The 24,830-nt window shown below is 39.4% G+C and overlaps 1 protein-coding gene and 1 long non-coding RNA gene across 5 annotated transcripts in view; one reads left to right on the forward strand and one right to left on the reverse strand.

Annotated features, from left to right (window-relative positions):
* The window catches only part of LOC141562693 (uncharacterized), a 50,868-nt gene extending 26,494 nt beyond the window's left edge, over window positions 1–24,374 (reverse strand). For all 3 annotated transcript variants that reach the window (XR_012488222.1, XR_012488223.1, XR_012488224.1), the window contains exons 1-2: window positions 23,416–24,374; window positions 6,008–6,271 (exon numbers count right to left, since the gene is read on the reverse strand). This is a non-coding gene — a long non-coding RNA (uncharacterized LOC141562693). The remainder of the gene's footprint in view (window positions 1–6,007; window positions 6,272–23,415) is intronic.
* The window catches only part of UBASH3B (ubiquitin associated and SH3 domain containing B), a 158,739-nt gene continuing 156,679 nt past the window's right edge, over window positions 22,771–24,830 (forward strand). Inside the window, exon 1 of one of the 2 annotated variants that reach the window (XM_074302691.1) lies at window positions 22,771–23,246. In XM_074302691.1, the coding sequence (XP_074158792.1) occupies window positions 23,195–23,246 (52 nt within the window). In that variant the 5' untranslated portion in view covers window positions 22,771–23,194. The remainder of the gene's footprint in view (window positions 23,247–24,830) is intronic. The other variant, XM_074302689.1, reaches the window with a different exon arrangement.

The following is a 24,830-nucleotide window of genomic DNA, read 5'->3' on the forward strand; positions in this document are numbered from 1 at the left end:
GCCCATCCTAGACAGCACAAGGGATAAAAACCAGTGGAAGGCATGGTCCCCAGTTTCAAGAAACTCCCAGCTTCACTATGGAGATAACTTCCCAGGAGCCAGAATAACTAACAATACAAAGCAAAATATTAGCCACTAGAGGCATGGTGAATATGATGAGCTCTGCAGGCATTCAGAGGAAGGAGAGAAGATGAATTGTCGAGGTGAGGAGTCGGTTGATGAAATCTTCATGGAAGAAGTGGCTTTTTAGCTTCTTGAAGTAGGATTGGGACTCAGAGTAAGTACAGATGGAGGGAGAAGGTACTTTGGTATTATTTGAACCTCTTGGATTGTGGGTGCCTAGCAAATAATTAACCTAATTACTTACTCTTCCTTCTTCATAATTTGGCTTTCTAGCCTCAGCCTATAATACTCCCTTGCCTTCCATCCTGACCAGACTAATCCTCATCCCCAGCCCTATATAGTCTGTCTAGTATACTACTTAGTATACTCAAAATGCACTTCTTTCCCTACATTTTCTACCCTTCCTTTCAAGGACTATTTCAGAAGCCATATCCTTCATGAAATCTTTTTTAATTTGAACCCTCACCCTGAAGGCAATCTCTTCTCCAAAGTCCTATATACTATTTTGTCTGAACCTCTCTTTAGCACTTCTATTTTGCCTTGTTCAATACTGATTTCCATAAATGCTTAAAGCTTTCTATTAGATTGCAAGTTCCTTTGAGGACTGGATATGTATCTTATTTAAATAAAGTAACATAGTAGATGCTTAATAATGTTTTGTTGGCAGAGTACAATCTTAATCACCCCCTCCTCTAAAATCTTAAAATTTCCCCTATCAATTGGTTTCTTTCCAGCTGTTGTCAAACATATTCAAGTCTCCTCCATTAACAATAAAAAGCAACAATAAAAAGATAAAAAATCCTTTAGTGGACTGTACCATACCTTCCTATATCTCCCTTCCCTTTTCCTGACAAATTCCTGGGAAAAATGCACCCAATTCCCTCTAGCATCAAAGATAAACATAACTTGACTCCATTTACCTTTCTAGTCTTATACATTAATTCTCTTTATGTACTCTATGGTCCAATGAAACTGATTTTGCTATTCCTCACATTCATATAAAACTCCAATTAAATATTTGAATAAAATATCCCTTGAAAGGGATTCCACCAGGGAATCCAGAACAAGCTCGGGTGAATGATCCACAATCCTGTCAAGCATAATTTCTCTTTGGAGAATCCTTTGTCTGGATACTGCTGATATCTGTTGGTATTGACATGAAGTCATGGTGGTTTTCCTGCTGAGATGACCCTTCCTTTGTTCATATTTTCTTTTTGTGAAGTTCTGAACTAGATGAAGGAGCTTACTAATGTTTGGTTTTTTTGGAAATTTTATTTATCACTCAATATGGTATCTTTTTTAGTTCATTTCTAAAGTTGATGTGGGAGATCTTATATCTTCTATGACTTTATATGCTGTCAACTTTCCTTCTCTCTCACCATTTTTAATAAAGAAGAAGCAGAAAGCAAAAATAATAATAACCACTTAACATGAATGGGTTTGATTTCACCCATAAAATGGAAGAGGATAGCAGAATAAATTAGAAAGCAGGATCCAACAATTTGTTATTTACAAGAAATACTTGTAATTTAAAGCACAAAAAGTCACATAAACTTAAAAAGAGAAAATAAAGAAGAATATAAATTATTCTTTATGCAAAATGAAAAAAGTAGAGATAATAGTAATGATTTGCATCTCTTATTTAATTTATTCCAGATACTCCTGCAATCCTTGGATGTGTTTGGGGTTGCTATCCTCTTCTGGGTTCACCCTCTCAGATGTCTCTTAAACCAAGATTGTTCTTAATAGTACTGAGTTTTCCTTGATTTATTCATGGGTGAGAAAAAGAGAAGTGTGTAGTGATACTTCAGTCAAACTCTGCAATGGAATGGTGTGAGCAGATGCTATCAAATCCTGAGTATGTTGGCTCTTCCTTCAAAATAGATCCTGTGGCTGCTCTGGTACTGTATTCTGTCTGCATGCTCTCTCTTCTCACAGGATTCTAGGACTTTTTCATTTTGTAGGCTGTTGCCAGCATCCTTTCTGCTGTATTTGGGTTCACATATTACTCCCATGTCCAGCTTTCACCACAGGATTCAGAGACTGTCTGAGTTGAATTTTGCCTATGGCCTTTTACCTGCAGCTTGGCTACACTTAATTCTAACTAGAACACTTTAAGACTGTTCTCTCGGCTAGATGAGGACTATGGTAGCCTCAGTCACTGTTTTCAAGTGTGCCAAACTGGATCTGCCAAGACCACCCTGAGGCTATTCTCATACTCATCATGGCAGATATCCAGCCATAGGTTTGGTGCCTTGATTAAGCAGAGAATGCATCACTTGTAGTAATAAAATGGTGTATCTTTAAGCCCTCGTGAAGTAGAGGGTAGGAGGGGTAGGGTAAGGGAAAATCTGGGATCTTCTGCATTCTTCTATATCACTATCATTTCACAATTCCTTATATATTCTTTTAATTATAAATGCAGCATTAGTATTTAAGTTATTAAAAATTAAACAAATTACAGAAAGAAGTGGACAACAAAACTGTATTAGATAGTTACCTTGATATAGGAGTATGCTGGTAAATACCTAATACCTGGCTCTGTAGGGGGATAAATGTATGTAGGACACATTTATAAGTTTAATCTGCATTATTAACATTTTATTTATCATTTTCTTAAGTCGAGAAACCAACAAAACAATAAATCAAGCCCTGATATAGCATTTGTTGATTTCTGAGATATAAATAATCATATTGAAAATTTAACAACTGACTCTCAAGAAGTGATTTAAGGTGATACCTCAGTGTCCCCTTGCCTCAATGTCCCCTTATCAGATGTAGACAAATACAACAAAAAAATAAAATAAAGTCAAATTCCCCAATAGAATTTTAGAAAAGTTTGATGTGACAGACTCTGACAATTACTGATTGGAAATAGAAACTATTATACATAGTTCTCAGAAGATGAGAAGTTCTGTTTCAGACATTAAGATTAAGGTGTTTACTAGACATCCACTTTGAGACATCTGAAAGGTAATTGGAGATGTGAGATTGGAGGTCAGTAAAGAGATTGAGATAAGAAGGGTAGATTTGAGAATTATTGGCAGAGAGATGGTAATTAAATTCATGAGAATTGATAAAATCACCAAATGAGGTAGTTTAGAGGGAGAAGAGGAAGGAAAAAATAACTTTTGGCAAAATAGAATGCCCATTTTTCATTTTAAAAATATCAAAAGACATAGAAATAGGTATTTTTAATGTGGTGAATTGTTTATCTCTGAATTTAAAAGCCAGCATTATAATGGAGAAATACAAAAGACCTTTCCATAAGAGTAGGACTAATATAATGGTATCCATCATAAACACTAGTATTTGATATAGTCCTAAAGATGCTAGTAAGAATGTGAGTGAATAAGCATATATAGAGGGAGCAAAATTATTTCTTTCTGCAGATGATATGATGATCTACTTAAAAATTTTAGAGATTCAATTAAAAACTAATTGAAAGAATATATATCAACAAAGTAGCAGAATGCAAAATAAATCAACAAAATCAACAATTTTCTTACACATTGCCAATAGAATCCTGCAGCAAGAGAGAAAGACAAAAAAGAGGGAGAGATTCCATTAAAAAGCAAAATCACAGAACTTGAGTTGAAAGGGACTCCAGTAGTTATTTAGGCTAACCCCATATATTAATGGAGTGCCAATTATAACATATACAACAAGTAATTGTTCAGCCTCCAACTGAAGATCTCCAAGGAATTGGATGGAACCTAATACTACTTTTTGGCTTATTTTACTTTTCAGTAGCTCTAATCATTGTCACATCAAGATTAAATTGATTCTTTCCAATTTCTACTTATAGGTCTTGGTACTACCATATGGATCCAAACAGCACAATTCTAGTTCCTCCTACCTTTGCAAGCCCTTCAAAATTTTAAAGATAGCTATTATCTCACATGAATTTTCTCTTCTCCTGGCTAAGCACAAACATTCCCAGTTCTTTCAGCTAATCTTCATATGACATGGACTCGGGGTCCTTCAGCATCTTGGTTGCTCTCTTCTGGACACTATTTAATTCTTCAATGTCCTTTTTAAATTGTGGTGTCCAAAATGGAATATGATACTCCAGATGAGTTCTTATGAGGATAAAAACAGTGGAGTTCCACTTCCTTAGTCTTGGAGTCTATGCCATGCATAATATAGTTTTTGGGCTGCCATATCATATTACTGACCCAGATTGAGTTTTCAACTTACTAAAATCAGATCTTTTTCAGAACAATTTCTCTATTCATACCTCTTCCATCTTATATTTATTAAGTTAATTTTTATATCCAAATGCTTTAATTTCTCCCTACTGAGTTTCATCTTATTTGATACAGACCAGTTTTTTAGTTGTCAAGATACATTTGGTCATTTGTTGTATTAATTATCTTTCCCAACTTTGGATCATCCCTAGATTTGATGACCATACCATCTACATCTTCCAAATCATTGAAAAATTGTTGAACACCACTGGGCCAAGCATAGATTCTTGGATTACTCCATTGAAGTCTTCCTGACTTGCTGATATTAAACTATTGATAATTGTTGTTGAGTCTAACCATTCAACCAGTTCTGAATTCATTTGATTATATTCTAATCCATATGATAATCCATTGTGTAATCCATTGTTTTTGTAAAAAGATTAGCTACTTTATCAAACGTTTTGCTAGGATCAAGATATTAATCCATAGTATTCCTCTCATCTAATAAATTAGTAATGTTGCTAAAAAAAAAAAAAATCAGATTGGTCTGTCATGGCAGGTTAACTTTTTGCAATCATGCTTCCCTTTCTAGATTTTGAAGAAGTAAACTCCCAAAGACATTAAACTAAGTCTATTGTTTGATACCACCACTAGACCTCTACCCCAAAAATGATCAAAGAAAGAGGAAGAGAATTCAAAGTTAAAAATATTCATAAAAGCTTTTTTGTGCAGGGAAAAACTAGAATCTTAGGGAGTATTAATTAATTGGATAAATGGATGAATAAATTATAGTATGTGAATTTAATACAATACTTTCATATAAGGAATGATGAAAGGAATGGGCTTCAAAAAACCTAGAAGACTTCTATGAACTGTTGCAGAATGATGTAGCATACTACACAGAGAACAATTTTTTATAATGACATTGTAAAGACCAACAACTTGGAATGACTTAAGAATCCTGATCAATGCAATGATTAATCATGATTCAGGAGGATTAATGTTGATCTATATTACCCACTTCTTTACAGAGAAGTAATTAATTCAAATGCAGAAGAAGACATACATTTTTGGACTTGGACAGTATTGGAAATTTTCTTTTTGCTTGACTGCAAAATTTGTTGCAAGGTTTTTATTTTTCTTTTAAATTCAGAGGAAGGTGGGAAATAGATTAATTAAATGCTTATTTATCAAAAAATAACATACGATTTTTTAAAAAAATCATTCAATTCCACTTTGATCACTCCCTTTAAGGAAGACCACTCCCTTCCCTTTCTAGCTGGATAAAGGAAAATTCAAGATGTATTTCTAATAGATGAAATATCCAAACACCTTTTTCCTGATAACATGAGGGATGATTCTTCCCTAAACTGATTAGAAGTGATTGTCTAGAGATGGTTGTCTAGTGGTTGTTTTAATATATATATATATATATGTAGATATATAGATAGATAGATAGATATCGATATAGATATCGATATCGATATCGATATCGATATCGATATAGATAGATAGATAGATATGTATATAGATATATCTATATCGATATCGATATCGATATCTATATCTATATCTATATATATATATATATCTATATATATATCTATATCATCTCTAGTGTAAGAACTTGCAAAGCCTTTTTCAGGGCTGCTCATCCAACTTTGGTGTCCCCCTGCTTGCTACCTAAATCTCACCTGTGGCTCCTCTTGGAGGAGCATGTGCAGGGGCCACACCCCAGCAAAACCATCTTGGCAGACAGGTTAAATCAGATTGAGGGTAACCAATGGGCCTCAAGCCGGTTAGTTGAAGTAGAGCTGATAGATGTGAATATTTTTTTGTTTCAGTGGACCATGAAGGCAGCAGAAATGGAGTCTTTGGACACAGAAGATGCCAAGGTAATCCACTGTATCATGAGATGTCAACCTTAATTTTTGTCTTGCCACTGGGCTCTGATGACTCTGGAAAAGAAAATGAAATTAAAGATTTGGTACAATTTTGCCTGCACTTTGGTGCAAATCTGCCAAGATATGAGGAGATGCTCTGTTTCTAGAGCTCAGCAAAATGAATTGTGCCCTGAAGTTGGAATAACAACAAACCTTTGTACTCACCCCATGGATGATCTCAGCCACAGCAAAATCCCAGAATTGTTTCCCATAATTATTGTATTATTTTGGCCAGTACCACGTGCTCTCTAAACTCAGATAAGCACTGCACAGGCTCCAACAAGTATCCTTGTTCCAGTCATGAAGTCCCGCTAGGAATCAAACATGTCTCATTGTTGCTGTTACTTCTCATACTCAGAGTAACTGTAGCTACATAGCTAATGGCATAAAGAATGAGATCTGCTACACTAAAGTGGGCCCCTCTCTCCTCTGCTCCCCAGGATAGGGCTCTGGAACACATATCCTTGCTTGCAAGCTATTCCACTTTGAAATTAAATTTCTGTTTTACTCCTGGCTCTCCTGTCTCTTGCCTGCTCTGTTTGGTTCTGGCAACCCACAGGTTAAAGGCGGATTCTGTCCTATTGACAAATCCAATTTACTCATGAATCAAAAGTCACCCTACCATTTTATTATTGCCTGAATCAAAGAAGGTACTGTACTCTATTAGAGCAGCAGAATTTCAGTGGCTCAAAAGAAATGTGAGATGCACAAATATATGGTCATACAGACTATTTGACCTTGACCTGTATGTGGTAGAGCTTTCTGAGTTCATATTGGTATGGTCTGTAAGAGCTAGATATATTGTACATTGAGCCCAATATGGTGATATCATTTGGTTCTCTTTGAGCACAAAGGATAAAACAATTGAAAAAACATTCAGTACCAAAAAATATTGCTTTTAAGAACCTTTTCCTACAGATGATCCTATATACATGCTAATGAATACCTTAGGTTACTATGCCAAATTTCTTCTCACGTTGTCAAATTGGATCCCCAGAGAGTGAATACTATCAAGGTTGGTCAGTCTGAAAACTGAGAGATTGAAATGTATTTTTTCTAATACAATATCATATGAGCCCCTGCCAGTATACTACTTCCATTGATTATCAGTTGATATCAATTAGCCAGACTTAATTTGTGTTTAGAAATAGGTATGTACTAAGGTAGTAGAGGAAGAGCAAATGACACAAAATACCTCCCTAAAAGACAGTGATACATCCTCCTACCGGGATCTCCAGATTGCAGGAGAAAGTGGTTAAGCTTAGAGAACACATGTTGGAAAGAGGTAACTCCAGCTCCTCATTGCTGGAAGGTCTTTTCTCTCCTTTGTAGAGTACTTAGGAAGTTTCACTCAGATATATTATAGCTTTCTATTTTACTCTTTTCAGAGTCTTAGCACTGCTTCAAGTCATTGTTATCTGAGGAATATTGCTTGAATACTGATGAGAAGTCTAACTTCTGAAGGTCACAATGTCATACTTTCATCAAAGGTGGTAGACAGACAGACTAGATTCTTCCCTCCTCTCACCATCACCACCAAGTGATTCCCTTTTAGGGATTTGGCTGGAATAGCTTTCTCTTCTCTGCTATGACAGAGTCTCACATGCTTGGGTTCCAAACTAATTTGCTATTTTATAGAAGACCACATAATGTGACTAAGTATTCTCAGCCAATATCAACATGCCACCTGTGGAGATTCACTTCATTTCATCCAATGTCTTTAAAGTACTTCTTATATCTAGTCTAATGAGCTTGAGTGGTAAATCGATTGATTCCTTAAAGGTCTTCTCATTTGATTCAAGTAGTTACATTAAGTGGAGGAGATTAATTGATTGATTGATTCAAACCCCTCACTCATAATAAAATCATAAAAGATTATCTGAAAGATGTTTCAACAGAGATAACTAATTGTAAAGCTTCAGACTTTTGTTATCAAATGAGAATATTACTCATACAAGATATTCCATTTCTAGAGTCTGGTCATTTTCATTGGCTCTTTTTCATGCCTGGAATTCTCTTACTCCTTATTTTCATATCCTGTTTTTCCCAGCTTTCTTCAAGCATAAGTTGTAAATGAGGAAACTGAGGCCTGGAGAGATTAAGTGATTTGTCTGAAATTAAGTAGAAAGTACAGTGGATAGACTGACAGGTCTGGAATCAGAAAGACTCATCTTTCTGAATTCAAATCTGGTCTCAGACATTTATTAGCTGTATGACCCTGGTCAAGTCACTAAATTCTGTTTATCATAGTTTCCTCACCTGTAAAATGAAGTGGAGAAGGAAATAGCAAACCACTCCAGTACCTGTGCCAAGAAAACCCCAAATGGGGTCACACCATTGGACATGACTAAAATAACTGAACAATCACCAGAAGTAGCAAGTGGCAGGACTGAAATTCTGCCATTCTTAACTCTAGCTGTAAGGATCCTTCTACTATACCAAATTGCTTCCATGGAGAGGGACAAATTGGTGATAGAAGATGTCAACAGTGTTTCTCCTTTGGGAGCTCAGATATTTCCTCCTAGATAGCTCTGATAAGCATCTGGGTCTAGCATGTGCCCCCATTTCCAAACAGGATTCTAGCAATATCTAACAGCCTAGGTAAGAAGAAGGCAGATGGTAAGAGTAATTCAGTGATCAATTTAAAGAAGGGATGAGTAGCAATAGGACAAGGAGCAAAGGATTCACTATCTCTCTCTTGTTCAGTGTCCTCTCTTGACATTCTAGCCTTACCTTATTCAGTTTCCTATATCCCTTCCCATATGGAGGGGTTGGGAAAATGCCTAGGGATCCATTTAGGGGCAATAGGGATAGATTTTAAAGGGGAAAGGAACTTGAGGCCTCTGGGAATAAAACAAGGAAGCTATGGACATAACTGTTTTTTCTCCTCCATCTCCTGCCTTCGAATTTGGTTCCCTTACATCTCACTTCAGCTGCTGCCCCCTCCCCCAAACCCTAACATGGGTTTCTGCAAAGATGATAGGGATGTACTAGCTGAGGCTGCCAAGTTTAAAGAAGTTTTATTGATGGATGTCTTCGCTTTTGACTACTTTCTTCCCCCTAAACCCTTTGTCCCAACCCTCTCTAAATATAAAAAAAAAAAACAATGAAACTAACCAAGTATGCAATATTCCACATCTTGGTCCTAGACTTAAAAGGGAACCTTAGGGACCATTTTAATAGTGTGAGTATATTGAGGTCCAGAAAAGGTAAGGGACTTGCTCCACCAAGGTCACAAAATAAGTAGAAAACTTGGGTCTTAAAATTCAAAAGCTCATCTCTACCAGCATCACCTATTTTACCTGCTTTGTTCCCAATGAGAGGGAATGTTATAAATTCTTTTAAACCAAATTTGGTGACTGCATTTCTTTGGAATCATGATCTTTTTGTAAAAGTGTGATTTTCATTTATATGACCATAGAAAATTATATATCTTGTTCTGTTGATATTGATTTCTTAACTCTGGTCCTAAGTTTGCTGTCATTTGGTTGTCACCATCTGAAGGAGAGAGTATACTGGAGCCAACTCCAACTCGTGGTAGACTGTTAAATTTTCAGTGCAAACTTTTGTGTCTCAGAAATCTAGCTGGCTACAAATCAGGGTTTGATTTATTTGTTTTATTTTTTTATTTTCTAGGTTTTAAAAAGTGAAGGAGAAATGTTAATAATATAGATGATACTTTAAAATGTAGTTGTTTTTTGACTTTTCAGAGAGGTGGATATTAAACATTTACTAGCACATTTCTGACCCAGAGTCTTTCTTGGGGACTACAGTCTCAGGGTAGACCCTTCTTTCCTTCTCAGTCTGATTTTTTGTAATTAGATAAAATAGGTCATTCTTTGACTCAATTCTTACCTAACCTTAATCACTGAATGGGTGTTGCCCCTATCAAAGTGAGACCTGTTAAATCCCTTAGCTTAAAAAGTCCAAGGTATCCAACTGCATCCTGATCTACAGCTTGTCACTGGACCCAGATGGCTCTGGAAGGAACAGTGAGGCTGGTGACTTTGCACAGCTCTCCCTCATTTCAATTCAACTGCATGTCATGGCATCAGCATGGAATGTCATGTCTTCTTTGAGAATGAAGGACAAACTACAACATTCTCAAGTACATAACAAAATCAATTTTTTTCTCTATCCCTCCTCTCTCTCTCTCTGTGTTTCTCTCTCTATCTCCTTCCTTTTCTCTTCTCTCTCTCTCTCTCTCTCTCCCTCCCTCTCTCTTTTCTCTCCCTCTCTTTCTCTGTCTCTCTCTCTCTCTATCTCCCTCCCTCTCTCTTCTCTCTCCCTCTCTTTCTCTCCCTTTCTCCTTCTCTGTCTCTTCTTTCTCCTTCTCTGTCTCTCTGTCCCCCTCCTTTTCTTCTCTTTCTCTATCTCTGTCACACACATGTACATACATACACACACACACACACACACACACACACATCTTTGTGGTTTTCTGTCTCTTTCTCTCTCCCTCTTGAAAGGCACCAGTAGCAAAACAACAACAACAACAAAAAAAAACTCCTCAGGTCAACATTTTGGATGCTCTATGCTACTTTACCCTAAACCATATATAACAAAGATACTATAGTGAGATGAACTAAAATGTGTTTTGTAGAGGATTTTTAAAATATTCATAGATTTTTAAGTGCCAGAAAACAAGCGAAAATGGATTTTATAACCACTGAGGCAATATTGCATTTTCAAATATTGAAAATGTTTTTTTGCAAGTGTTCCAGTCAACCCCCCAGTTATTGCTCTTCTGGCTCCAAACGAAAAACTGGTTTTGTCTCCCAGCTGGCTTGCACTTACTCCCAGATTTTATTTCACTCTTCAGAAATAAATTCTAGCCCCATGCGGCCTGGATATTTCCCTTCAGCTCACGAAAAGGAAGTTGTGAGGGATGAGGAGGAAAAAAAAATAGGTTTGCTTCCTTTGTTTGTGGTGTTTATTTCATAACATGGCTATTGTTAGTGGGTGAGCCAAGGACAGGGCCCCAGGGCAGGCAGTAACATTCAGGATGGGGCCTTCGTGGTGGGGGGTGATGAAGAAGGAGAAAAGACAGGGGGGAAGATCTGGACTATGGAAACTTCTCTCAAAAGCCCCTCAAAATAGACTACAGGATTTCATTCAGGAATTGACGAAACAAAGTTTTTAAAAATAGGCTTGTGGTGTTTCTTCTTCAATTATAGAAGAAGTGACAGCTTTTTCATTGAAGAAATAAAAAAAATGAGAAAGAAAGCATGAACTTCCAAGTATGGTATAGTAGAGGAAATTCTGATCTAAGAGTCAGGAGACCTGTGTTCTAAACCCAGTTCTAAACCTAAATCTGCAAGTGGTTATAATGAGGGAAAGGAAAAGGGGAACCCACATAGATAATAAGATAATCCCATGAGGCGCAGTGTCCCCTGTAAAATGAATTTACAGGCCCGAAAACCTAGATTTATAAATAAAAGGTTTATTGTAGGAATTTGGAAGTAAAGTTAAGTTAGAAAGACGCCAGGGCCAGAGGTGGCCACTGGGCAGGCAGGAATCCTTACATGGCTGGAAGGATACCATGTGTTGGCTGGGAGAGCTCTTGCAAAGAGGGCGTTCCGGCTCCTTTCTTTTATACCCAAAAGATTATGGGCAGTTCCAAGTTCTGGTGGGCTTTTCAGTTAGCTCAGATCAGGTGAGGGCTGGGGGAAGCTGAGCTAATAGTGGGGCTGGGCCTGGATATTCAAAGGATGCCTTTGACCAGGATTTGTGAATCAAGGTCAGCCATGGGTTGGGATGGGATGGGGGTCATCAGTTATATGATCTCAACTAAATCATGTTAACTTCTCCAGATCTACCTCAGTTTTCTCATCTGTAAAATGGGCGAATTGGATTAATTGAGGTATAAAGTCCCTTGCAGTTTGAACTTCTATGAATCCAGGTACTTATTAAGTATCAATTATATACCCAACTCTGTGCTAGATCCTTAGGAATGATGAAGATTGGACAAGTCATAATTCCTCGTTTCCAGGTCTAGTGCAATCTGAGAAAGAGGAAAAGGAAAAAGCATTTCTTAAGTACCTACTATATACCAGACACTGTGTTAAAAAGCTTTGCAAATATTCTCTTCTTTGTCATGGATGGTTAACTGAAAGTATACCAGTTTGGATAGAAAGTAAAATACAAGAAAAAGAATAATGGGAAATACAAGTTTGGATAGGCCAGAAATGGTTCTTCAGTGCTTTATTTAAATGTCACAAAGAGTTTGAATTTTTCTTCTAAAGATAATGGTGAGCCATTGAGGTTTCTTAAAATGTGAGAGTTACATGGTCACATCAGTGCCCAATGCATAGAAAATATGTTGGAGAGACTGAGGAGATTGGGAATTTTGGGAGAGTGCCTGGAAGTAGGGAGATCCATTAGGTGATCATTGCATAGTACAGGTGAGATGTAGTACAACCTGTTGTGGGAGAGGCAATATTTGATGTGAATTGGGCTGGTTTTCCTTTACAAGGTGAGAAGGTTGTTGCCTTTAGGACTATATACAAAATCTTCTTTTTGCTTTGCCAATTCTGAATGAAATCCTGTAAAGTCTATTTTGGGATGCTTTTGGGAGAAGTCTTGAAAGTCCAGATCTTCCCTCCTGCCAAAATCAAAACTCTTCACAATCTAGCCATTTCCTACCTTTCTAGTCTTCTTTCACCTTCTTCCCCCTACAGATATGCTTCTATCCAGTGGGAATGACCTTCAGGCTATTCCAAGAACAAGAAACTCCAAGGCATTTTTCTCTTGGCTCTCATCCATTTTGGAATTTTCTCCCTTCTCTGCTCCACTACTGACCTCCTTGGCTTGATTTTAAGTCCCAACTATAATTTTATCTTCTACAAGATAGTTTTCCCAAATATGTATCTCAACTCCAGTACTAACTACTCTCAATTATTTCCTACTTATCCTGTATTTAATTTGTCTTCTTTTTTTTTCCCCTGAGGCTGGGGTTAAGCGACTTGCCCAGGGTCAAACAGCTAGGAAGCATTAAGTGTCTGAGACCAGATTTGAACTCGGGTCCTCCTAAATTCAGGGCTGGTGTTCCATCCACTGAGCCACCTAGCTGCCTCTAATTTGTCTTGTATGTATTTTGTTTACGTTATCTCTCCCATTAGAGTAAGCTCCTTGAAAACAAAAGATCGTTTTTTACCATTTTTCGCATTTGATACAGTACCTGACACATAGTATTTATTAAAATGAATTCAATAAAGACTGGATAGACTTCCTTGATGCCTGAGACATAAGCAACCCAAGTGAAGGTAAGGTGCTGGAGATTTTAACAGACTTTCCACTGCCTTACCAGAAAGGCTTTTTGACCTGTTTGGCTTCTATGGCTGTAGTAAATGTAGAACTGTGAGGCAGTAATTTTTATCTGTATCTTTTAAAATCTCATCTTAAATAAAGTTGTTTTTATTGCATTTTTGTGGTCCATGTGTCTCGTTATCAACCTGCATTACTTGGCCCTGGAGAACAGAATTAGGAGCAATGGGGTTTTGGGAGGTTTTTTTTTTTTTTAATCAAATTTAAAGGTAAAAAAGGATGCTTCAGGAAGAAATTGATTATGGACCTACCCCAACCCCCAGGAATCTTCAATGAGATGCTGAGAGACAAAGATCCCTTCTCTCTCTGAGATTCTATGATTCCCTATAATTGGTAGTTATTGTTATTAACTTTGGTTTTCTCCCCCTACATTCCCCCTACCACATCCTCCTAGTATCTTCTGGTAATGAAGAGTCCCATATAAAATCCCTATAGAGTTTTTCTGGCTGCTTTTCAAATTGGCTGTCTTTGCCAGAGCCAACACCCCAGCCATCTGGTTTGGATAGAGAATAATAATAACTCACATTCACATTTATTTAGAAATTTAATATTTACAAAGCACTTTTTTATAACAAATTTGTAATGAGGCAAATAGCACAAGCGTCTTTGTGCCCATTCTACTGATAAGGAGACTCAAACACAGAAAGATATCATCTCGAATAGAAAATAAATACTCAATCTGAATTAGAACCTGAAGCTTCTCCCTCTTAAGTCCAGTGTTTTCCCATGACACCATACTGCTTTCAACATCTGTACAGTAAGGGGGAGTGGAGAGTGTCTGCAGATGTGACTGCCCCATTCCTATTAGAGTCACTTCCTGACCTTTGCCCAAGGGTAGCACTTGGAGGAGGGGAAGGAGCCAGCACCAACATCTGGAATCCCATGTGTCTGCTACTCTCCGGCAGTATTCCTTCCATCCAGGCATTTCCTGCCTCCCGATGGACATTCCAGAAGAGTTTCAGTAAGTGGCTGGGGTGACAGGGAAGGAGTTAAATGTGCCTGAGCCCAGCCAGCATGAATTCAAACAAAGGGGACTTTGTGGAACAGGCTGGATTTTTGACATGGCTTGTTGATTCAACAGAACATGACAACTTGCCATCCTCTCTGTGTGAGTCAGGGCCAGGAGCCCAATGCTGATGTGTCTGTCAGCCACATCATTAAGACCTCTGGTGACTGGGCAATTCCCAGCCCCCTCTAAGATATACTGTTGGATGAAAGACATTCTCTCTTCCTAGTTGGTAATATAACAATGGGGGTATTTATAAGGCTTCTCCTGGCTTAGAGAAGTCAATGCAATTAAGGCACAATGCATCTTAATTGCACAGACACCCTGCACAATGGGAAACAAATAGCAGCAGTTCTCAATGCAAACAAATGCCACAGATAGAAAAAGCTGGGTAGTGGGGTGGGGTGGAGTGGGGTGGAGTGGGGTGGTTGAGGGAGACAGACTGGGACTTCTTAGAGCATCCCTGAAAAGAGCAAGATTTCCATTTGTGAAGCACTGAAAAGAGCACAATCCCAGGAGCCAGGAAAAACCTACCTCCTCGGATTGTTGTGAGGATAAATGAAATCATATTTGTAGAGTGTTACAGAAATGCTATCTACTATTATCTATGAATTTATGGGTGTTATGTGCATATATATATATACATGCACGTGTATATAAATATACATGCAGAAACGTGTATAACTGGATATATAGACATACATGCATGCACATGTTTATCTATACATGTATATGTATATAGAATTATATCTACACATCAAACAGATGATTTCTCAGCCCTTATAACAACCATATGAACCCAAAGACACTACAAATATTATCACTATCTGTAAGAGGAGGATACTGACATTCAGATAAATTAAATTATTTGGTCATGGCCCCTTAGCTGATAAACATCAAAGGTAAAATTCAAAGTCCTTCCTGTCTCCATGTCTTGTACCTTTTTTTAAAAAAAAATCTATTTTCCCTCTCATTCCCTGTTTTCCAATCTTCAAAATGGGGCAGGTAGACTAGATAATTTTTAGTATCCCTTCTAAGTCTGGAAATTAGATTAATTGAAATGAAAAGGTTTGCATAAGAAAGTAATAAAAGTATTAATAGCTAACATAGTGCCTACTATGTGCCAGGCACTGTGTTAAGTACTTTACAATTATGATCTCATTTTATTTCATAACCCTGTATTCTATTACTATCCCCATTTTACAGTCCAGCAAATTGAGGCAGAGAGAAGTCCAGCTAGTTAGTGTCTGAGGCTGGACTTGAACTCAGATTTTCCTAATGTGAGACCTGGTGATCTACTCACTGTACTATCTGGCTGCTTTAAAATAACCATTCTCCATTTGTTCTCAAAAGGAATAAAGATTATTTAGCATCATTTTATTATAAGAGGGGAAAACTAGGACCCAAAGAGTCCAAGTGCTTTCCCAGAGACAGTTCCAAGTACAAACTATCGTTAGATTTAGTCCATTGTAAAGTGTGATACTTACTGCTTTTGAGGGGAGTGGGATAGGGAATAGGACCTTGATGAAAGCAAATAAGAGAAAGCATATTGTCTAACATGAGATGGGTAGGAATTCCATTGTTCTCTACTCTGGTCAGACACTGTGTGTGTATGTGTGTGTGTGTGTGTGTGTGTGTGTGTGTGTGTGTGTGTGTGTGTGTGTGTATGTGTGCTATTCCAGGTTTACAAGTTCTTGTAATATTTGGCCTAGAGGACAGAACTGAGTAGAGAATTAGGTAGAGGGGCACAAGAGCAGTCTTTAATATTTGAAAGGCTGTCAAGTAAGAAGAGGATTGGATTCTGTTGGATCTCAAATGACAGAACTAGGGCAAATAGGGAGAAGTTATAGGAAGAAGAATTATAATCCATGTAGAGAGAAACTGTCGATCAGAGCGATCAAAACTTGATCTATAATGTAATTTATAATTTTAAAGTTGCCTAGAGTTCTAAGAAATTAAGTGTCTTGCCCAGGATTACAATGCCACTATGTGTCTGAGACTGTTCTTGAATCTGGGTCTTCTTGACTTGGAGGCCTAGTTATATCCACCATGCTCCATTGTCTCTCAGGAAGAATGGATGTACTCCTCAAAACATTAGCAAGGTCTTGGGATGCTTGGCAGATTTTCTAGGGTCCCTAAGCCTGGCTGGTTCCTCTACTTTGTCAAAGACTACCTAGTAACACCCCCAACTGCGCAACACTACTTAGAAGAGTCCTTTTATCCTACCTAGTGATTGGATTCAAAGGAATATAAGCTTCCCACAAGCTAGGATGAATCTCTTTCCTTGATTTTTAAACTTGCTCCATACCCACTCAGCCCTTCACTTTCAGATAACCTTTTAGAACATCAATTTCCTTCTAAGAAAATCAAGCCATGTAGTTTTCCCTGAAATTTGCTTCAAGCATCAGTGACTTCATCCATGAGGAGGCTCCTTTTACCTAAACAGATTGAAACCCCTCTTGTGATATGGTTGATGGTCTTAAGTTTCTAAGCCTGACACCACATGCTGATAACTGCCTCCCCCCCAATTCCCTTTGGAATTGCCCCTCTCAGACAAAAGAAAGATAATTTGTTGTGGAATCCAAACTCCAGACCTTGCAGATTGGAAAGAACCCACCAAAAGACTGACAGTCTTTTGATATAACCTTTGACAGCTCGTCAGCTCCATAACATGATCATTCATCCTGAGGAAAGTATCTCTGGAAGTAAAACCCTAAAAATCAGAGTTTAAATAGTTATACTAAACTACAACTCTTTCACGCCCTTAGGCAAAAGTGTGAAATAGTTTATCTTGACAGCTTGCAGTCTCCTCTTTCAGAGACATTTCCTGTGTTTTGCTGCTTCCCTTTTCTCTGAAGTTTAGACCCCTTCTCTCCTTTTTTCTAGAAAGAATCTGATATCAGCATATGTATCTTTGTCTGCATTTAAGTCAACTCTCTCAGGATTTCTTGCATTTTGAGACTTTTCTCTCATCATGGAAAGAAATGCTTTGTTCCCTGTTAAAGAAATTTTAAGTTTCATCCAACAAATAGGGGTGGAGGAGGTTTTTCAGGGTGGAGGAGGAGACTTCCTGGTGCCCTGGAAATATAATTATAGAATCCTAGAATCCTTAGAGTAAGATGGGACCTCAGAGATCAATTAATTCAACCCCTTCTTTTTATAGCAAAAGGAAACCGAGGCCAAGAAAGGAAATGGCTTACCCACAGGTACAAAGTTAATGAGTGGCAAACCCGACTTGCCTGATAGAGGTATTTGCCCTACGAAAGTAATAAAAACAAAAATACCAGTTTAAAAGAGACCACTCCATCCTGCTTTCTGTTGACTGCAGAAATCTTCTCTGCAGAGGTCATCAGACCACTGATCAAAAATTTTAAGTGACTGGGAAGAGGCAGCGTTATCCATTATTGGAACAGCTCTGGTTATTAGAAAGTTTATCTTTATATTAAGCCAAGATCTGCTTGCCTAAAAATCAAAACACAGTAGTCTACTTTAGAAAGATAAGTAGGAGACAATGGCATCTAGCAGAAAAAAAAAAAAAAAACCTGACAGTCCTAAAGTTAGTAGAGTGGCCATGAGGAAGTAACTTTCAAAGATTCAGAATCCTAGACTATAAAATGGGAATTAAAATATTTTCAATACCTATCGAACTGCTAGAAAAATATTTTGTAGAAAACCATTTGATACTGGCTAAAAAACAGAGTAGTTAATCAGTAGAATACATTAGGTTCATAGGATAAAATAGTCAATGATTACAGAAATCTAGTGTTTGACAAACCCAAAGACCCCAGCTTTTGGGACAAGAACCCACTATTTGACAAAAACTGCTGGGAAAATTGGAAACTAGTATGGCAGAAGCTAGGCATTGACTCACACTTAACACCATACACCAAGATAAGGTCAAAAGGGGTTCATGATCTAGACATTATAAGCACAGGATAGTTTACCTCTCAGATCTGTGGAGGAGGAAGGAATTTATGAACAAAGATGAACTGGAGATTATTACTGATCACAAAATAGATAATTTTGATTATATTAAGTTTAAAAGTTTTTGTACAAACAACACTAGTGCAAACAAAATTAGAATGGAAACAATAAATTGGGAAAATATTTTTATATTCAAGAGTTCTGAAAAAAGGCCTCATTTCTAAAATATATAGAAAATTGACTCAAATTTATAAGAAATCGAGCCATTCTCCAATTGATAAGTGGTCTGAGGATATACACAATTTTCAGATGAAGATATTAAAACCATTTCTAATCATATGAAAAGTGCTCTAAAGTACTATTGATCAGAGAAATGCAAATTAAGACAACTCTGAGATACCACTACACAGCTGTCAGAATGTTTAAGATAACAGGAAAAGATAATGATGAATATTGGAGGGGATATGGGAAAATTGGGACAATAATATATTACTTCTGGAATTGTGAATGGATCCAACCATTCTAGAGAACAATTTGGAACTACTCAAAGAGTTATCAAACTGTGCATACCCTTTGATCCAGCAGTGTTTCTACTGGGCTTATATCCTAAAGAGATTTTAAAGAAGGGAAAAGGACCCACATGTGCAAAAATGTTTGTGGCAGCTGTTATGCCACTGTTCTCCTTTATTTTCCTGACTCAGTTTCCCAAATTATCCTGACCCAGTCCTGCCTTGTTCTGCTTCAGTTTATATATTGTCTGCTCAATCCTGCAAAACCTCCCTTCCCGGAAGTAACAAATTGGGAAAATATTTTTAAAAGCAAAGGTTCTGACAAAGGTCTCATTTCCAAAATATATAGAGAACTGACCCTAATTTATAAGAAACCGAACCATTCTCCAATTGATAAATGGTCAAAGGATATGAACAGACAATTCTCAGATGAAGAAATTGAAACTATATCCACTCATATGAAAGAGTGTTCCAAATCACTACTGATCAGAGAAATGCAAATTAAGACAACTCTGAGATACCATTACACACCTGTCAGATTGGCTAAGATGACAGGAACAAATAATGATGAATGTTGGAGGGGATGTGGGAAAACTGGGACACTAATACATTGCTGGTGGAGTTGTGAAAGAATCCAACCATTCTGGAGAGCAATTTGGAACTATGCCCAAAAAATTATCAAACTGTGCATACCCTTTGACCCAGCAGCGCTACTACTGGGCTTATATCCCAAAGAAATACTAAAGAGCGGAAAGAGACCTGTATGTGCCAAAATGTTTGTGGCAGCTCTTTTTGTTGTAGCTAGAAACTGGAAGATGAATGGATGTCCATCAGTTGGAGAATGGTTGGGTAAATTATGGTATATGAAGGTTATGGAATATTATTGCTCTGTAAGAAATGACCAGCAGGAGGAATACAGAGAGGCTTGGAGAGACTTACATCAACTGATGCTGAGTGAAATGAGCAGAACCAGAAGATCACTGTACACTGCAACGACAATACTATATGAGGATGTATTCTGATGGAAGTGGAAATCTCCAACATAAAGAAGAGCCAACTCACTCCCAGTTGATCAATGATGGACAGAGGTAGCTACACCCAGAGAAGAAACACTGGGAAGTGAATGTAAATTGTTAGCACTAATATCTGTCTGCCCAGGTTACAAGTACCTTCGGAATCTAATGCTTATTGTGCAACAAGAAAATGGTATTTACACACATGTATTGTATCTAGGTTATATTGTAACACATGTAAAATGTATGGGATTGCCTGTCATGGGGGGGAGGGAGTGGAGGGAGGGGGGATAATTTGGAAAAATGAATACAAGGGATAATATTATAAAAAATATATAATAAAAAAAAGAAAATGAATTGTCTAAGCTGCCCAGACTATGTATCATTTATGTCTTTTTAATCTCTAGAGTTGTAATCATGTCTTTTTAACAGATAAAAGGATTTTTTTTCAGTTAAAAAAAAAACTATCTTTACATGTAATTGGAAAAAATAAAATGCTATTTAGTAGAAAAAAAAAAAAACACCTCCCTTCCCTCTTTATCAGAATATTTGATAAGGATAAAAGATCTTATGTTTTAGAATATCAGAATACTATCCTCCATCAGATACTGTCTTATCAAGATGCCTCTCCCCATCTCCAGAGGCTCACCCCACCCTGTCAGAATCCCGTTCTTGCTCTTAGCACTCTGACTCTACTTCTGCCTCAGTCTACCCCCCAGTCAGACTCATGTGTATATATGTCATTGAGAACTCACATTGTTTGCTGGATTCTTGGAGACGATAGTCTCATTCAGCCTTGGGACCGAACTATGGATCCATTTGGTCCCAGTAAATCTCTCCCTTTTAATAAATTATTAAATATTCTCTAATCTCTATCTTGCCTCAGTTTCTCCAGCACTACAGCAGCTTTTTGTAGTGGCAAGAAACAGGAAAGTGAGTGGGTGCCCATCAGTTGGAGAATGGCTAAATAAGTTATAGTATATGCATGTTATGGAATATTATTGTTCTGTAAGAAATGATGAGCAGGATAAATTCAGAGAAGCTGAAGAGACTTACATGAACTGATGCTGAGTGAAAGGAGCAGAACCAGGTCACTGTACGCAGCAACAAGAAGATTATATGACAATCAATTCTGATGGACGTGGCTCTCTTTAACAATAAGATGATTCATATCAATTCCAATGATCTTGTGATGAAGAGAGCCATCTACACCCAGAGAGAGGACTGTGGGAAATAAGTGTGGTGTATAACATAGCATTTTCACTCCTTTTGTTGTTAATTTGCTTGCATTTTATTTTCTTTCTCTTTTTTTCCTGTTTGATTTGAGTTTTCTTGTGCAGCAAGATAATTGTATAAATATGTATGCTTATGCTGGATTTAACATATATCAGATTACTTGACATCTAGGGGAGGGGGATGGAAGGCAGGGAAAATTGGAACAAAAGGTTTTGCAAGAGTTAATGTTGAAAAATTATCCATGCATATGTTTTGAAAACAAAAGGCTTTAATTAAAAAAAAAGATATTTTGTAGAAAAGCACTAGAATGTATGGGTTTAAATTGTGCTTTTGACACTAGCTGTGTGACTCTGGGCAAGTCATTTGATCTCTGCTTCAATTTCCTCATCTGTAAAATAGAGAGCTCCTACTTTCTAGGGTTGTTGTGAAAATCAAATGAAATAATAAGCACTTAGCGCAGTGTTTGGCATATAATAGGATCTCTATATAAGTAATGATGATTACTAATTTTGTGACCCTGGGCAAATCACCTAATCTCTGTTTACCTCAGTTTCTTCACTGTAGAGGATAATAAGAGCACCTTACCACTCCCAGTTGTTTTGAGGATCAATAATAATTGTAAAGTTAGGTTAGCACAGTGCCTGGCATAGAGTGGTTACTATATAAATAATTATTACCAGTGACCTTGGGCTAGTCAGTTAACTTGTCTGCTTCAGTTTCTACATCTATAAAATGAGGATAATGGGTCACCTGCCATGCAGGGTTTTTGGGAGGATCAAATGAGATAAACTTGTGAAGAACTTAACACTGTGTCTGGCACATAGAACACAGATGATGATGATGATGATGATTAGCAATTGCATGATCCTGGACAAATCATTTGATGTCCATCTGCCTCAGGTTCCTCATCTGTAAAATGGGGATAAGTGTACTAACTCTCCAGGACTCTTGCGGGAATAAAATGAGATAATGTATGTAATGCAATTTGCAGACCTTAAAGGGCTAATGTCTGCTACTGTATCACTGTTAGTAGTATCCTACAAAGAGGAAAAGTCGCTTGTCATTTCCGTTCTGTGCATAAAGGCCAAGTGGCCACTTTGTTTCTGTGGCTCCATTACACTTAACATTTATGAAGGCTCTTTCTAAAACCGAACCAATTTCTCTGAGTCTCCTTGCCCGGACTTCTGAACCATCAAAGTCACCAATTCACACTATTAGTAGCATCAAAATTTAGAAATTGTTGCCCACGTGTCAGGTCTCAGGGGCTAGGGCTGCGAAGATATTCAAGCATAAGAGGGCCATCGGGCGGGAGGTGCTTTTCAGGAACAAATGCCCCAAACCCGACCCTCTGCAAGTCGCCTCTTTTCTCCTGGGTGTTAAAGGGACACAGCCAGAGCTCCGCAAGCCTTCGGGGCGGCCGCTTTAAGAGAGGGGCGGGGCGCTGACACGGGGCAGGCAGGGCCCGCCCACCCGAGCTTCTTTTCCCTTTTTGATCCATTCAAAAATTACTCATTGCAAATTCCCGGACTGCGAGAAGCGGAGGCAGGGGGCGGAGGACGGCCGCGCTCTGGCAGCGGGCGCCTACGGGGCTCGGAGGCGCTCGGGGATCGGCGCCCGCAGTCGCGTCCTGCCCTCCGCGGGCCGCCTCCACCAGGAAGCCATCGGAGTGAGCTCTCCCGAGCGCGGTCCGCTGCCCCGCCGCCGCCCGCCGGGCCCTCGCCGCCGAACCGCCCGCGGCCGCCTCCTTCCCTCAGGCCACCCGCGCTGCCGCTTCCGCGCGACTCTCGGGCCATGGCCGCGCGCTGAGCCCGCTGTGACTCCCGGCCCGGCTCGCTCGGCGGCATGGCTGCGCGAGAGGAGCTCTACAGCAAAGTCATCCCCCGGAGGAACCGGCAGCAGCAGCACCGCGCCGGCACCATCAAGCATGGCTCGGCCCTCGAGGTCCTCCTCTCCATGGGCTTCCCCAAAGCCAGAGCGTGAGTTAAAGGCGCTCGCATCCCCCTGCCCGCCCGCCCTGCATCCTCGCCTCTCTCCCGGCATCCTCCCCCGCCCTCTCCTCCGGCTTTCTCCTCGGCCGCCGCCTCCCCTCCCCTCCTCCGGGGGGGTCTGACTTCTCCGACGCCGGCCCTCGCCCTGATCCATTACCTGCTGCGCCGCTGGCGAGACTGGGCGGAGAAGGATGCTGCTGGAGCCGGGATGGGGGAGGATCGAATGCCCTTTGCCGGGGACTCTTGGGCAAGGAGGGCGCGTACGCGTGCGCGCGCGTGTGTGTGCCCGTGGCCTTTGGTTCTCTCGGGGTCGAGGAGGATTTTTTTTAGCTCGCATCCCAACTGGCGGCAGTAAGCGGGTTGTCCCTGGGCCATCCCTGAGGTGTCTGTGGCGGAATCATTGCCGTAGTCTGCCTGCATTTGCTAACGGGGTCGCGGAATGAACCCCCCCCTGGATGGGGCTCTAAGGGAGGGACTGAGGGGACTGCAGAGCGCAGAGACGCTGCCTTCACCCCCCTTACTGCAGTGGTTTCCCAGCTCCGGATGCTGGTTTCCCCTTGGAGTAGGAGGAGCGGGAGTGTGGGTGTTGCTGCATATTCATTGATAGAGTAACTGGGATGAGATGATTTTCCACCTGGAGACCCGAGGGATGTTATTTCCTCTTCCTCCAGAGGTGGTGGGTGAAAACTGAGGGGACTTGCTGCGAGGAAAGCTTCCCTTTTTCATCCTGATCTTTTTATCCGCTCACCCACGCCCGGGATGGAGACGGGGACAGGTTGGTGGTCCTTGACGCCTCTTGGGGAGATAGGGAAGTGCTGGCCCACCGACAGGAGCATCAATAGGGATCCCACGCCAAGTTTGTGGGCACAGAGTCCTTGGGGATACGGAGCAGTGGAGGCCATCTGCAAGGGAGGAAAGTGAGAAACACCGCCCCGTTATGTGCGGACTGCTGTCGTTTTATCCTGTCCATTTCTTAGCCAGGCTGCCCGGCGTCTCAGCTCTGTAATGACATCAGCAGAGAAGAAAGATTAGGGAAAACTTATCTGGAAAGGCAGGCTGATAATAAACTTCCCTTCTCTTCAGAGGCATTCTTTGGAGATAGTTAGGGTTCCCTTTCCCCACCTCCTGACTAATCTTGCTCATACTTTTGGAAGTTTGGTTGTTAGTTCTGATTACAACAGTCCTTGGAGTTGGGAAGGAATTAGGGGTGAGGGGACTGCCTTCAGAGGGCAGGCTGGGTTGACCTTTTCCTATTTATCGTTTTTAATTTGGCCAATTTTCAAAATGAGCCTGAGGTTGAAGTACTCTGGGTTATGGGAACAAGTAGTGAAAAGAGTCCCCAGTCCAATTTATTGGTGGATCTTACTCTCTTTTCTGAATGAAAACATGAGAAGTGGATTTGTGTGTACAGTAGATATGATGGATAGTATCTACTGATATTGGATTAAACAAGGACTCCGGGAAAATTGAAGAATACAGTCCTGTCACACCGCCTTAAAAATCTAGGCACCATTCTGGCATCTGAGCTTCCCAAAACGCAGGCTATAGCCAGTACTGAGCATAGCGTTAACA

Source organism: Sminthopsis crassicaudata, chromosome 3 (assembly GCF_048593235.1).
Source record: "Sminthopsis crassicaudata isolate SCR6 chromosome 3, ASM4859323v1, whole genome shotgun sequence".
Classification (NCBI taxonomy): domain Eukaryota; kingdom Metazoa; phylum Chordata; class Mammalia; order Dasyuromorphia; family Dasyuridae; genus Sminthopsis; species Sminthopsis crassicaudata.